At 47.8% G+C, this 16,269-nt stretch overlaps 1 protein-coding gene across 1 annotated transcript in view; it reads right to left on the bottom strand.

Annotated features, from left to right (window-relative positions):
• LOC144328287 (basement membrane-specific heparan sulfate proteoglycan core protein-like) overlaps positions 1-16,269 on the bottom strand; it is a gene marked incomplete at its 5' end in the record, with an annotated part of 161,477 nt that overhangs the window by 74,515 nt on the left and 70,693 nt on the right. Inside the window, 11 exons of the mRNA XM_077930933.1 lie at positions 382-509; positions 1,523-1,636; positions 1,717-1,947; positions 3,689-3,769; positions 4,765-4,857; positions 7,399-7,482; positions 8,409-8,507; positions 10,135-10,380; positions 10,853-10,948; positions 12,715-12,765; positions 15,571-15,762. Coding sequence (XP_077787059.1) covers positions 382-509; positions 1,523-1,636; positions 1,717-1,947; positions 3,689-3,769; positions 4,765-4,857; positions 7,399-7,482; positions 8,409-8,507; positions 10,135-10,380; positions 10,853-10,948; positions 12,715-12,765; positions 15,571-15,762 — 1,415 coding nt within the window. The remainder of the gene's footprint in view (positions 1-381; positions 510-1,522; positions 1,637-1,716; positions 1,948-3,688; positions 3,770-4,764; positions 4,858-7,398; positions 7,483-8,408; positions 8,508-10,134; positions 10,381-10,852; positions 10,949-12,714; positions 12,766-15,570; positions 15,763-16,269) is intronic.

Here is a 16,269-nt window from a genome sequence, read left to right on the forward strand (position 1 = left end):
GCATATTCCGTCAGCTTAAGTTGCCATTCTTCTTTGGCTGGGACCTCACTCATTTTCCATTTTGGGGCTAACAAAACCCAGGGCACAGTAGTGGCATACATAAATAACCTTTTTGACACCTGGGAATGTCAGTCTGAATTATCTCCAACAGAAAGGACTCTGGGTTTTTTGGGGAAAGTACTTTTAAACATTTTTTTCAATTCATTATGGACCCCTTCCCCAATACTCTTTTGTAACCCTTGATACCTTTATCCACCCGGAGTGGCTAGCTAAAGCAGATTTGCCCACAAATCCACACCCGCTGCCAGCCCATCCTGAAACCCGGTCAAGCCCCCATCTACTCAGTCTCTCTCTCTCTCTCTCAATGAGCCAACATCGTACTGGTTTTCCGGATCCGTCAGCGGACAGGCGCAGGGCTGGCAGTCCTCTGGGGTGCCAGCAGTAGCGTCTCCGTAGAATCCGGGTGCGCACTTCTCACAGAACTCCCCAGCAGCATGATGAAGGCAGCTCTGGGAAGGGCAAATCAACAAGACTAGAAGTTATTAAAATTACTTGAATAAACATGGTTCCAACAATAACGCTTGGCTGTGCTTAGACTGATTTCGTAGACAGAGGTATCCCAAGATGGAGACAAATAATTAAATACAGATCAAAGATAGAAATGGCTGAATTGAATCCGCAAAGAGTGGACGGGAGTCAACAAACCAACAAATCAAAAATAGCATTCAACCCAGTATGAGGGACTTTGTGAGCAGAACACCCTGATACTGGTTTGAATTAACTAAATACTGCTTTTTCGTTTGATAGGTAGTTTTAGTTTTGTTAATTTTTTGGTTTTATCGTTGTGCATTTTTCTTGTTCTTTTTTTCTTTTCTCTCTCTCTTTTTATTTCTTTTATATAATACACACTTATTCTAGATGTTTGACAATTTGATTATGTATACTGCAATAACTATTTTAGTCTAGAAATATCCAATGTAAGATTAGTTTGTGGTTTTTTTGTATGTAATGTTTGTTTAATAAAAGTTAAAAAGGAGAAGTTATTAATATTGCAGTAGTTGTATAAGGGATTGTTATTTTGACCAGAATGTAATTGAAATCCATAAGATTTTGGAATGCAGAAATAAAGTAAATCATCAAGCCATCAATTCTAGCCACCTAAATTATATGAATGATCTGGTACTTGAATAATTTGGTACTTGAATGATTGGTATTAGTACAGTGGTACCTCGGGTTCCAGACGCTTCATGTTACAGACACTTCAGGTTACAGACTCCGCTAACCCAGAAATAGAACCTTGGGTTAAGAACTTTGCTTCCCACATCCCTTTTGGCCACAGTAGTGGCATACATAAATAACCTTTTTTGACACCTGGGAATTTCAGTCTGAATTATCCCCAAGAGAAAGGATTCTGTTGTTGTTTTTCGAAAATCAATTTTAAACATTTTTTCCTCAATTCATTATGGATCATTTCCCAATACACTTTTACACCCGAGTTTATGTGCCTATGGAAGTTGCTTACTGAACAGGCGCCGGTCTCAGGGTGGCAGGAATCTGAATGCCCGTTGCATTCGCACAGCGCACAGTGCCCCAGGTAGAGCCCACCGCCTGTCCGGGTGTAGCCAGCTGCACAATCCTGCAAGAGGGACAGGGTGGCGTCAGTAAACAGTGCCCCATGAGCCCACGTGCCCTGCCTGGCCCAGCGAAGAGGCTCACCTGGCAGGAAAGACCCTGGTAGCCTGGTGGGCAGCGGCATTCCTCCACCTCCAGAGCCCGGGGCAGGCTGGTGTAGGTGGGCACCGCGGTCTCCATGCTGACACCGGTGATGCCAGCCGACAGCATCTCGGTGGAGTGAGTGGCGCGGATGAGAATCTCGTCCAGGTCAGCCAGGACCATCATGAGGTGCTCCCGGGTGGCTGGCTGGCCATCTGGGCGCTTCCAGTATTGCTGGGGAGAAAAGGGGGGGAAGGTTGATACTGTGGGATGGAATCCATTGGCGCAGTCAAATGCAACATTCCTTATTTCTCTAGAGTGGGCACAAGCAGGGGGATATCCAGTCAGGGTAACTTGCTGTTCCACTGGTCTGGAACTTTCTCCCCCTACATGTGACCTAGGAGATGATGATGATGATGATATAGTATTTATTCCCTGCCCATCTGGCTGGGTTTCCCCAGCCACACTGGGCAGCTTCCAGCAAAATATGAAAATACAATTATTCCTCAAATATTAAAAGCTTCCCTAAAGTGGGCTGCCTTCAGATGTCTTCTGGAAGTCAGATAGTTGTTTATTATCTTGACATCTGATGGAAGGGTGTTCTACAGGGTGGGCGTCACTACTGAGAAGGCCCTCTGTCTTCACGTCGTGAGAGAACTGCCAGAAGGCCCTTGGCGCTATCTGACTCCATAAAAGAGCTGAGTCATGCAGTCATTTTCTCAGTCGTTTTGTCTTTCTATTGTCTTGCTGTTCTTTCGCTGGCATGCTGCTCTCCTGCAGCCATTTTGTTATCTTAATGTAAATTTTGCTGTTTGCTGGCTCTCAGTTCAGTCTCCATATGAGACAAACTCACAGTTTCTTTATGTAACTACCAAGTGAAGCCTGCCTTTCAGGGATCAAATCGTGAACTGAAATGTGACTAAACTTGTTACTTTACTCAGAAAGACTCTCGTGTCTTTATTCTTTTAAAAGGGATCAAAAGGGGACACCAGTAATAGACTTAACTAAGAGATTCATATGAATCTGCAAACTAGCTTCCAGCTATATTGAGGGGAATCTTCTCTGCTACATCACTTACTAGTATGAGTAAAGGAAGAATAATACTTATTCAACATATCCTTTCCTACTATCCTTAAGATTTCCACATGTACCAGCAGAAAGCAGAGAAGAAGTTACAGCTGACCAGAAGTCCAGAGGTAGCATTATTATCCATTTACGATGGGGTGGAAGGTTCACAGGCTATGAAGGACTTACTCACAAATTAATTTATTGCCAGCTGCACGAATTATGATAGCTAGGAAGTGGAAGGGGCAAGCAGAATATAAAATGGAAGAACGGTATAAAGAGGTGTGGGATGTAGCTATGGATGATAAATTAACATGTGCCATTAAGGTAAGACAGGGAATACGCAGGAGAAATGATTTCAACAAGATATGGAAGATATGTTTGTAGAATTTGTATTGTTAAAATGGAAAGGGGTCAAACCATCACAAGAGGTGTTGAAATTTTGAGAGGTTGGATTAGTTACAATGGAATGGTCTCAGTAGTGGGGGGCACATTTTTATTCTTATTTATTTATGATTATTACTTTACCATATATATATATAGAAAAGAAAGCGGGGAAGGGGCAGTAATGGAAGTGGCTTCACTGCAGCTCTTCCCTCCTGAGTTTTCCTGCAACTAGTATTCAGAAATATTGCAGTCTCTGACCATGAAGAAGAAGTTCTTGCAGAGCCAGATAAGCTCATTTTGTGGGCATAGCAGAGGGATGGGACAAGTGGCAATGGACAACGGAAACAAGCTGCAGGCTCCTCCAGCTGCTTTATTTAAGCCAGATTCACCCACGTTCTCCACCAAAGCAGTGTCAGTGTTGCCTGGATCCCCACCTCTCTCCCCTTCCCAGGTATATGGGGTGGCTTCATTGCCACCAAGAGAAACGTGGAGCTCAGGTGCAGACGGCACAGGGAGGCCTCACCTCCTGGAAGATGACCTCAAAGCTCTTGCGTTCCCGAGGCCGCAGCTCCGACAGGTAGGCCACCAAGGTGATGTCGTTACCCTGGAGGAGGGGGGGAGACACCAAAAGAGAATGTAAGAACATAAGAAGAGCTGGCTGGATCAGTCCAGTATCCTGTTCACTGTGATGCCCCTGTCAAGAGCTCGTCATGTGAAAGACAACAATCCCATGACTGCAATCATGGAGCAGGAATTCTAACAGCCCCTAAGAGAAGCCCTCAAAGAGGATTCAAGCATGGGATCAACGCTCCTGTAGTTTCCAGCAACTGGGATTCAGAAGCGTCGCTGCCTCCTCCCACGAAATCAGACCATGGCGCTTGTGGCTAGTAGCCACAATGGCTAGTAGCCACAATAGCTAGTAACCTTATTCAGAAGGTAAAGGTAAAGGACCCCTGGATGGTTAAGTCCAGTCAAAGGTGACTATGGGGTTGTGGTGCTCATCTATCTCACTTTCAGGCTGAGGGAACCAGCGTTTGGCCACAGGCAGCTTTCCGGGTCATGTGGTCAGCAGGACTAAACTGCTCCTGGGGCAACAGGACACCATGACGGAAACCAGAGTGCACGGAAACACCGTTTACCTTCCCACCGCAGCGGTATCTATTTATCTACTTGCACTGCCATGCTTTCGAACCGCTAGATTGGCAGGAGCTGGGGCAGAGCAACGGGAGCTCCCTCCGTCGTGGGGATTCGGACCGCCAACCTTCTGATCAGCAAACCCAAGAGGCTCAGTGGTTTAACCGCCAGCGCCACCCGCGTCCCTTTTCTTACTCACATGATATTTCTGCTAGTGGCTGCTAAATCCCCCCCCCCCAAAAAAGACCTTTATCTAGTTGCCTCCAAATCAGAGGCATAAATAAACATTTATGGGAGTGGTGTATGTGGGACTCCGAGCTTCCTCCAATCCCAGAAATGAGGGCCTCTGCTGCTATACAGGTCCTGATGCCCAGTGAATTCCAGGGGATGCCCCCCCCCCCAACCTCTCTAGCTAAACCTGTAGAAACCCAGCCCTCTCCTGAGCAAGCAGGGACTCTTCCTTACAGTGATCTGCACATCAGCGTCCGGCAGTGGGGTGCCTCGTCCTCCAGCATTGTAGGAAAGGGTGTAGCGAAGGCGTCCCCCGTAGGATCCAACCTGCAAACGTGGGGCGAGAGGGGTCAGGTCATTCCATCTTGGTGCAGGTCAGGGGCCACACCCCCGCACAAGTGTCATGCACCCATCGTAAGGCCCACGTTTTGAAATTTTCAACTTCGTAAAAAGTGAATTTCCCTCCACCGTTGCATTTCCCCCAAAATGGTTGAGCACATGGTTCTTCTCTTCCCCCTGCTGCCTATTTCATCCCCACAACCACCTTGCAAGGTAGGACAGACTGGGAAATTTTTAATTAAATTTAAATCAAGTAAATAGGAAGGTGACTGAACTGAAACGCAAACAAGTAAGACTTTTCTAACCAGACCCAGTTTATACGAAGCTAGATACAATATCATCACATTTCATAGAGTCAAGTAATAATTAAAAAAACAGACTTTGGGGAGTCTTTCAAAGAAATTGCACCCTGTGCATGGTGGCGAACGGCTTCTGGGGCTAGCATGGCACCCCCAAAAGCAACGTGCACCCCCTTTATGCTGCCGTTCACTCGCCTACTCCCTCCCCACATTTTAAGTTCTTCTAAAACACAGAAGTCATCAGGAAGGTGTCTGCCTCAAGCAGTAGGGAACCTACTTCTGCCCAAGGGTCTCCCTCGGTGGTGGGTGGGGCTAAAGTGGGAGGGACTAAAGTCATAAGTGGGTGGGGCCGTCGATGTGACTGACTGGTGCCGCAGAGTCTCAAGGGCTGGAAAAAGAACCTTAGAGGGCCGGGTTAGGCTCCTGAGGCTGGAAGTAACCTGCAACCCTGCTCCAAAGATTTGCAGCTTCTTGGCGCAGAAAACAAAGAGGGCTCTGTGCATGTGCAAGGAATTCAGAGGAGCCCTGAAGCTGCTGGATCAGGCCCCGTAGTCCAGCACCTTGTTTTCCCAGTGGTCAACCAGAGGCCCATTATGGGAAGCCCGCAAGTGGGACCTGATGAAAACAGCAGCCTTCTCCTCACTTGGGATTCCCCACAGCTAGTTTATTCAGAGGCATTGAGGCTTCTACAGGTGTGTCTATGCGAGAGATGAAAAGCTTCACCCCCCCCAAAAAAAATCCCCCACACAGAGTGTTCTCTTTGTGATCCCCCAAGGCACGACCTTCCCTTTATTTTTATTTCCCCCCCCCAAAAAAAATTATTCATTTTATAACACAACTAAACAACACAAACAGAAAAACAAACAATACAAACAAATTCTTGTCTTATCAAATTTTTTCTAAACATTGTTAGGTGAGCTTCCCCTAGTCCCCCCTATCTGATATTCATTTTACCTCATCTTTAGCAGTTTACATATATCATAAGTTTTAACCATTTTTTAAATCACACTTACTTTTACCATAAAAATCTCCAAATTTTATCCCTTACAAGTAATACTATTTTAAAATACACTATCTTCTACTTCTAACCCCACAGCCTATATCCACTTCCAAAGCTATTCATCATCATCATCATCAATCTTTATTACAGTCCAGAGACCCAACAAATCATTACAAAGCAATACACAATTCATACCAAAAGCTATTCTAAGACTTAAATATTAACATATCTTGCTTTACGGCCTTCTCTTTAAAGTTGGCACAGGGGGCACAAAACTGCGGCGTCACCATTCATTTCACAGAACCGTGGAGCTGGAAGGGATCCCACGGATTGTCTGGTCCTGTGCTTCCCAACGTGGGGCACACGCCCCACAGGGGGGCCATTTGATTCTTAAGGGGGGCAAATTGAGAATGAGTTATTAACAGTTCATGGCCTTTTAGGCTTCCTCCACGTGAATAGGAGTTCATTTTTTGAATAATAAGAATTATATGTCACGGGGCGTGGGGCATCAGGATTTTAGAGAAGCTTAGGTGGGGCATGGCCAAAATAAGGTTGGGAACCAGTGGTCTATTCCGGCCTCCTGCAATGCAGGAATATGAAGCCGTCCCATTCAGAGATCGAACCTGCAACCTTGGCATTATCGGCACCGCTTAAAGTTTTAAGTGTACGCTCACCGCATTTATACATTTTAAATTTATTGTTGTACATTGTTTTAAATGTTTGTTTTCCTTCTGGGATTGTACCCCCAAGTGCGTTTTATAAGCTGGTCTACGACCGTAATAAATTATCTATCTATCTATCTATCTATCTATCTATCTGCACCGTGTTCTCTGTCCTCCTTCAGAAGAACACGAGGAACAGCCTGCTGGATGAGGCCAATGGCATCCTGTGTGCCAACCTGATGTCCCCATGGAAAACCAGCAAGCCAGACTGGAGCTCAAGAGCAACTCTCCCCCTTCTGTGGTTTCCAGCAATTGGTATTCCGAAGCATTGCTGCCTCTGGCTGTGCAGGCAGAGCCCTTGTGGCTAGAAGCCCCTTCCCTCCTTGATTTTGTCTCATCCTCTTCCAAAGCCAGCAAGGACAGTGGCCATGTGTCTCAGCGCTGTGCGAAGGACTTTCTTTTGTTTTGATGCCACTGCCATGCAAACAGACACACGCACAGAGCCCCCGGAATGGCTCTCATCCCTGCTTCTCACCCCGCCCCCCGCAGTCCATGCAGTTAAGATTACCTTGTCCCCCAGGAAGGGGTCCGGCAGCTTCCAGTAGAAAGCGATTTCGGGAAGGAGAGAGAAGCCCTTGTAGAGTAACCAGTACTGAGACAGAAGAGGAAGATTCAGAGGAAAGTGAGGGGACCAGCTGACAGACGAGTCAAATCTCAAAGCACACTGCTCCACAACATGTGCCACAGCCAGCCAGGCACCACAGCTCAGAGAGAGAGAGAGAACCACCCACTGCCCAGAAGGTGCCCCAAACTCTAAGTCCATGGGGTGGGTGGGGTGGCACAACCACCCACTGACTATCACTCAGCCACCCGCTCTCCCAAAGAGCTGTCGCAACCACGTTCTCCATCTGCCTGGTTCTCTCTGGCTGCTTTGGACCACAACTCCCATCAGCCCCAAGTTGTGAATTGCATACACAGTGTCAGGCTTCTGGAACTTCGCTTCCTCCCCGCCCTTTGGCAGCAGATAAGCAGAACAAAACGAAAGAAGTCTCTTACCAGTTAGAAATTTTAATGATCACAGCAAGAGAACAAATAATCCATTTCCTAGGAACGGCGGTGCTCCCAATTAAGGGTTTCGCCCACCTCCTCCCTGGTCACCCACTTCACTTCCGCAACTTGTAACCTGATCTAGCAACCGCTGTGCTTTCTGCAATGCCACCTTTCTGTGCTGCCAAACATGAGCCTAGAATCATAGATCTGGAATGTTCCCCAATCATCCAGTCCAACCCCTGACAATGCTTGCTTTGCATCTTCTAGATGAGCAATGCCAAAAGCAGGGTGAAGTCCAAGGCAAGAGGGAGAAAAGAGGAGCTAGCTTTGGTACCAATGGCCCCTCAAATTCCACACAGATTTTGCTTTTTTCAAAAATGCCTTCTAGATATTTTTTTGAGGGGGCGCCTTTTTCTGCCTCTGCTCTGGACAGCTGTGTGTTTGCTGTGTGGCAGAGCTTTCCCCTCCTCACACACCTCTCCATGCCAAAGCTCCATTCGCTGCCCACTCTGCCCTGCTTGTGGGTACCTTTTTGGCCTCAGACACCCTGAGGCGGTACTGGGAGGAAGAGAGCAGGTTGCTGGAGGAGTCTGAAGACCTTCCGCCGGGGATTCCTTGTCCCTGGGGCTTGAGGCCAAGAGAAGATGTTCAGTGAGAGAGGTAGAGAGAAGACAGGAAGGTAGTGGGGAGGAAAGGGAGGATGGAAGGATAGGAGGAAGGAGGGCAGGAAGGAGGGGAGGAAGGAAAGGCAGACAGAAAGACAGAAAGTTGAAGGGAAAGATGGCAGGGTGGTGGGAAGGAGAGAGAAAAGGAAGGAGGGAAGAACAGAAGGAAAGATGGAAGCAGGCAGAAAAGGAAGTGTTATGTACTGAAGTTCTCACCCTGGGCCAGCAGGGGGATACTGTAGATAGTTATGCAAATAAGGGATCAAAAGTGACATTCAGTGATTGGATAGTTTTAGAAAATTGTTACAGTTACATTATACTGGAGCTCTATATAAGCAGGCTGGCTGAACCCTTCAGTTCAGTTCTGTTCTGGCCTGTGAATAAACAAGAGCTGTTTGAAGAATCGCTGTGTCGTCTGATATGTTCACCCACAACTTAACAGGAAGATTGTCTCCTTTCCCCACACAGGGCAGATAGTCAAAGCTGGGGGGAAATATGGGAGAAACATATGTTCAAAATGTTGTCTGTAAGAATAAAATAAAATTATTATAAATTAGTTTGGAGATGGTATCTAACACCAGTCAGATTAAATCAAATAAACAAGGAATGTTCAGTTTTATGTTGGAGGGGATGCCAGGAATCCGGGAATTATATTCACATGTGGTGGGGGTGCAAACATTTTTTTGGCAAAGGGCGTTTAAGGAGAACAGAAATCACTATTTACAGGTGGGTAGCCGTGTTGGTCTGCCGTAGTCGAAACAAAATAATTTTTTCCCCCTTCCAGTAGCACCTTAGAGACCAATTAAGAGATCAACTAAGCTGTAACTAGAACTATGGAAGGCACCACATTGAGCTGCATGAAATGGAAGAACTCACTATGTTAAAGCTGACTGAAAGTCCAGAGGCAGCATTATTACCAATTTACGATGGAGTGGAAGGTTCGCAGGCTAGGAAGGACTTGCTCACAAATTTATTGACAGCTGCACAAATTATGATAGCTAGGAAGTGGAAGGGGCAAGCAGAAGATAAAAGGGAAGGGTGGTATAAAGAGGTGTGGGATATAGCTATGAATGATAAATTGACATGTGCCATTAAGGTAAGAAGGGGAATAGGAAGGAGAAATGACTTTGAAGAGATAAGGGGGCGTGTTTGTAGAATTTGTACTGTCAAAACGGAAAGAGGTCAAACATCGCAAGAGGTGTTGAAATTTTGGGAGGTTGGATAGTGACAATGGAATTGTCTCGGGGTGGGGGGCACATTTTTATTCTTATTAATTTCTGATTATTACTTTGTCAAATGAATGAATTAATACATTTTTTTTTAAAAAAAAGAAAGAATAGGAAGTTTGGGCAAGACAAAAGGATGGAAGGAAGGGCAGAGGGAAGGGAGGACAGAATCCATGGAAATGGGTATAAGACATAAGCTCTGAGCCCCTCTCCCCCACCCCGTGGCTTGGCTTCCCAACCCAATATGGCCCAGATGAGTATGATTTCAGCCAGTGCGCTGGCAGCAAGCAGGTGTGCCCCAGGACAGGGCCAAGCAGGGAGACCCAGGACTCCCCTATGAAGCCAAGGAAGGGCAGGGTGTACCTGGGAGCCGGGAGCAGCAGCAAGAGAAGCGGGGAGCAGAGGAGCCCTGGCCAAGGAGGCAAAGGAGCGAGGAGGGCCAAGGTGGGCTGCCTGGGCAGCTGAGGGGGTCCGCAGTCCTGCTGGAGGGGGTTTGGGGGCGCCCTCCTCCTTCTCCTTGGGAGGAGGGGGTGCCCTGCGGGAGGAGGCCTGCCAGCGGGACAGCATCTCCCAGATTTCAGCATCGCGTCTCAACTGGGCTTCCTGCACCTGAAGGATGGAGGCGAGGGAGTCAGGGAAGGAAGGAAGAAGGGGGGGGGAGAGAGAGAGAGAGAGAGGCAGACAGGCAGAGCAAAAGAGGACCTGCAGGCCCAGTACAGAGAGGTAAAGGGCTCCTGGACGGTTCAGTCCAGTCAAATTCGACTATGGGGTGCGGCACTCATCTCCGCTTTCAGGCCGAGGGAGCCTGCGTTTGTCCACAGACAGCTTTTCTGGGTCATGTGGCCAGCATGACCAAACCACTTCTGGCCCAACAGGACGCTGTGACCAGCGCCAGAGCGCACAGAAACACCATTTACCTTCCCGCCGCAGTGGTACCTATTTATCTACTCGCGCTGGTAGGCCTGAAAACAGCTGGGCATCCTTGAAAAGGACAGAGCTCAGAATGGCTGCCCAACCCAGGGCGAACGCCGCTATCCCCAGCTGGACAGATCCCCGTGGAGCCGGCTTTCGCACTCGTTACCTGGGTGGCTCGCCGGACCCGGCCGCCAGAGCTGGGGATCCTGCCAGCTGCCACGTCCTTCCTCAGCTGCTTCTCTGTGAGGGATGTGGAGTTCTGCTGGGGTGGGACACGGGCGGTGGGCATGTTGAAAGCTGGCCGGCCTCTCGCCTGGCCATGCAAAGCTGACAGCCTCCCCACACCCGACTCCCTTGAACATTAACTGTTGCCCCCCATGCAGAGGCTCTCCTGTTTGGGGGCTCAGTATGGGGTGCCCATGCAGGGAAGGGAGGGAAAAGCAGACAGGAACATATTAGGAGGGCAAATGGCACGAAGGGTAGGGGTTTGCTGATCTTAGGAGGCAGCACACTACAGACTTGGGGGCATGCACACACCCCAGCCATGCCACACCAGCAGACACTCAAAATTACAGGAGCTGTTAAAAGAGCTGTAGCTCATATGTGGTGGTCATGTAAGATGACAAAGTCATTTTGGGAATTGATATACAGTATAATGAACTGGGGAGAAAATGTTTGTAAGAAAAACCCCAGAAGCTTTTCTCTTAGGAATTACAGGTACCGACATTCCAAAAGACCAGAAAAGACTTTTTATGTACGTGACAACAGCTGCAAGGATACTACTAGCCCAAAGATGGAAGGAAACAACAGTCCCGAACTGCTGGACTATGCTGAAATGTCAAAACCAGGGGTCAGCAAACTTTTCCAGCAGAGGCTGTCTGTCCCTCAGTCCCTGTGGGGGGCCGGACTATATTTTGGAAAAAAAATATGAACAAATTCCTATGCCCCACAAATAACCCAGAGATGCATTTTAAATAAAAAGACACATTCTACTCATTTAAAAACACGCTGATTCCCGGACCACCTGTGGGCCAGATTTAGAAGACAATTGGGCCACATCCGGCCCCTGGGCCTTAGTTTGGCTACCAATGGTCAAAACTGACCAGGAGACTCAGGAATCAAGAAGATAAAGACTTTAAAGAAGAATGGGGGGAAATTATAACTTACTTAGAAGACAATTGCAAACAAATAAAAACGTCAGCTGGACTTAAAAAATAACTTTTAAAGAAACAAAAGACACGGACAATTTAGAGAAATGAAAACTGTGGAAAATGTAATGATATGTAGTTTTAGAAAAAATATTTTAAGGACCCCATGTAGGGGACGGGGGGGGGGGGGACGGGGGAGTCACGAGCTTCAGAGAATCTCATGTGTGGATATGTTAAAAGTTCTTCTTTTTTCCACTATTTTAAATTTGTTTGTGTAAAAACCGATAAAAATATTTGGAAAAAGAAAAGAAAGACTGGAGAGCTGTTGCCAGTCACTGTCGACAGCACTGAGCTGTTGTTATTGCTGCGATTATTTTGATTCATGACCCACCCTGAGGTTCCCCAGGGCAGGTTTACAATAATTTAAAATGCAAGATTAAAAAGGGTTTAAAAGAAATGGCCATCTCAATATAGGGTGGGTTGTCAAAACGTTTTTAAAAGCTAGGTAGCCCAGGGAAGTCTGGCTCTGTAAAAAGCTGAGCAAGCTCTGTGGCTTCTGAACAAAGCACGGCAGCCGCTTTGGCACAGATCCCAGCCAGAGAACATAAGAAAGGCCTTCTTTTACCTGTCCTAAATCTTCCAACATTCAGCTTTCTCAATGCCATGCATAATAACTTCACACAGTTCCATCACATCACCTCTCGACTCGCCTTTCCTCCGAACTGAAAAGCCCCAAACACTGCAAATCACCTTTCCTCCTAGCGAGTCATCCTCCTGGGGCCTCCTGCCTTCGACAACCGGTTTAGAAGCACACAATACAATAGCATGCCCCAGAACCCGACAAGTCCATGCTCCGTTGCGGGCATCTCTGCCCGCGTACCTTGTGGGCACGGCGCATCCGGGCAAAGTAGGTTTCCTTCTGCCCAACAGTCTGGGCAGGAAAGAAATGAGAGAAACGAAAAGAGACAGACAGAGAGAGAGAGCAGGTAAAGGTGGAGAGTTCATAGCCCATGCCAGACCCCCAAATACATTCAGCCCCATCATTGTGCCCCTCCTGGGAACAAGACTCTCCCCCCTGTCCAGCTTGCCCCCCAGTATTCTAGCCAGCTCTGAAGTGGCGCAGGAAAGCAGGAGCTCTGAGCAGATTTGGGGGCTGGATAAAATATTTCCCCTCAACCAGCAGGACTCTCTCATTGAACCTTTGCCCCTCCGAGTTCGAAGTGTCATCCCCTCACAAAATAAAGCATGCCTTTGTGCAACTCACGCGTAAGCCTGTGGAACTCCCTGCCACAGGAAGTTGCGAGGGTTGCTAATTCAAGACGGGTTTGGGGGCAGGCGATGCGCTTATAGACAAATACACAACAAATGGCAAGCCTTGCCGGCGGCTTGTGAGCTGTCAAAACTAGGGATGCCCACCCCATTCCTCACAATTATACAATTCTAGAGTTGGAAGGGACCACTGAGGGTCATCGAGTCCACCCCCTGCAATGCATATTCGAAGGCAGGATTGTCAGAGGGTAAAACAACAAAGGAGGTCTGCCTCCCCAATCCCAACCGCCGACCTTCCTGGGTGTTGCTTCATGGTTTCTCTCTCCTCCTCCCAGCCATCTCGAGAGGTCCAGAGGGTGGCAACACGAGAACGGGCCTTCTCTGCTTTTATTTTAATTTTATATACTGCAATGTTTTTATGTGAACCGCCCTGAGACCTCCGGGTATAGGGCAGTATGTAAATTCAATCAACAACAACAACCATCTCCCAAGAAGGAAGTCTCACTTTTCTGCTGCCCGCCAGGAGTGCCCTGATAACAGTCCCCACCCACTTCCAGCCCCGTGGGACGGCTTGCTTTGGGGGAAGGTTGGCACGGATGGGGGGAGCTCGGAGTACCCAGGATCCACACAGGCTTGTGCCACCTTCTGCTGGCAAGGGGCTGCATCATCACGGCCTAGGACCCTCGTACCTACGGGACCGCCTCTCCCGGTATGCCCCACGGAGAGCCTCAAGGTCCATAAATAGCAACACCCTAGAGGTCCCGAGCCCTAAGGAAGTTAGATTAGCCTCAACCAGAGCCAGGGCCTTCTCAACACTGGCTCCCGCCTGGTGGAACGCTCTGCCTCATGAGACCAGGGCCCTGCAGGATCTGATTTCTTTCCGCAGGGCCTGTAAGACAGAGTTGTGCCACCTGACCTTTGGCTTAGAATCAGTTTGATTCCCTCCCCTTCTTTCTATTTCCTTTTCCCTCCCGTGAAGAGGCTGCATCCTAATGTTTTAATGTTGTATCTTAATCTTTTAAATTGTATTTTAATCAACATTTTTTTATTATTGGTTGTTAGCCACCCTGAGCCCAGTCTTGGCTGGGGAGGGCGGGGTATAAATAAATATTATTATTATTATTAGTAAAGGAGCCCCTTTACTACATGGTGGCAGCGGTGGGATGAAACTTCCCTGCAGAAAGGCACTTTGATTTTAAATTGGCACGAATCTTTTGTGTACTAAGGCGTTTTATTTTTTAAGACAGAGTTGTTCTGCCTGGCTTTTGGCTTGGAGCCAATTTGATTCCCTCCTCCTCTTTCTTTTTTCTTTTTCCTTTCTCCTCCTGTGATGAGGCTGCATTTTAATATTTTTATGTTTCAATATTTTTTAATTGCTGTATTTTAATCTTGTTTTTAAGTTGTATTCATTCAACTTGTTTTTATTATTGCTTGTTAGCCGCCCTGAGCCAGGCCTTGGCTAGGGAGGGCGGGGTATAAATAAAAATTATTATTATTATTATTATTATTATTATTATTATCTGGACCTCACATGCTGACTGTAAGAGGACATCCGCAGGGGAACCCCTGAGTCTATTTGTGTGGTTTTCTGCTAGAAAAACACTGGGAATGGGGACATAATAATAATAATAATAATAATAATAATAATAATAATAATAATAATAATAATAATGGGGACGGGGTGGAATTCCTCCCTTCTTTTCCACCAAATCACCACCACCACATTTGTGTCCCACCTGCCTTCCAAAGAGCTACCCTGTTCTCATTTAATCTTCACAAGAACCCTGCAAGGCAAGCTAGGCTGACCGAGGCAGCGAGGGGCCCAAGGTCACTCCCGCGAGCTTCGGGCGCCAGAAAAGTGAGGCTTCTTTCTTGGGAGACGGCTGGGAGGAGGAGAGAGAAACCGTGAAGCAGCACCCAGGAAGATTTGCACCCTAGTCGGCCAGGTCCTAGTCTGGCACCCAATGTGCACTCTGATGTCTGCGCCCTCCTTGCTTGAAAACTGGCCGTTGCGCCGTGGTAGAACACTTGCCTTGCATGTAAAAGGCTCTGGGTTCAACCCCCGCTGGCAGCATCTTCAGGTAAGGCTGGGGGAGATCTCTGCTTAGAGTCCTGGAGAGCCACTGCTGCCAGTCAGTGTAGACAATACTGAGCTAGATGGACCCAATGGTCCGACTGAATCCTCATCGGCCTCCTAGCATCCTTCCTTTCTCATTTGTCTCCTTCTTTAAGTTGGTACCCATGGACTTACCTTCAAAGCCAAGGTTCTGCTGGCTCATCTCTCTCTGGAAACACCCTATGAATTCCCATCCCCACCCCCGGCCCCCAAAATCAGTGCCTTGGTTCACAACAGACCATGAGGAACACAATTCGAAGAGACTGTCCGGGGAGGATGACCAGACGCCACAGGGATGGGCTCAAGAACTGCAAGCGCCACTTCCTGCATCCCACAGAACAGGGCTCTCACCTTGTCGCCCAGGTAGGTCTCCGGCAACTGCCAGTGGTAGGTTTCCTCCCCCAGCTGCCCAAAGCGGGCATAGGAGAGCTGAGGGCCCTCGGGGGACATCTCCACCGTGAAGCCGGTCTCGATCCGGGTGGTGTGTTGACGGTTGACCAGTGAGAATCCCTGGAAATTTCTGGGAAGGAAAGGCGTGGTGATCTGCGGGGAAAGAGCAGAGATGGCACAGATGATGATGATAATAAATAATAATAATAATAATTTATTTTATTCTTATTTATGAATGATGATGATGATGATAATTTATTATTCATACCCCGCCCATCTGGCTGGGCTTCCCCAGCCACTCTGGGCAGCTTCCAACAAAATATTAAAATACTGTAATACATCAAACATTAAAAGCTTCCCTAAACAGGGCTGCCTTCAGATGTCTTCTAAAAGTCTGGTAGTTGTTGTTCTCTTTGACATCTGGTGGGAGGGCGTTCCACAGGGCGGGCGCCACCACCGAGAAGGCCCTCTGCCTGGTTCCCTGTAACTTGGCTTCTCGCAGCGAGGGAACCGCCAGAAGGCCCTCGCGCTGGACCTCAGCGTCCGGGCAGAACGATGGGGGTGGAGACACTCCTTCAGGTATACTGGGCCGAGGCTGTTTAGGGCTTTAAAGGTCAGCACCAACACTTTGAATTGTGCTCGGAAACGTACTGGGAGCCG

This window comes from Podarcis muralis, chromosome 7, assembly GCF_964188315.1.
Source record: "Podarcis muralis chromosome 7, rPodMur119.hap1.1, whole genome shotgun sequence".
Taxonomy (NCBI): Eukaryota; Metazoa; Chordata; class Lepidosauria; order Squamata; family Lacertidae; genus Podarcis; species Podarcis muralis.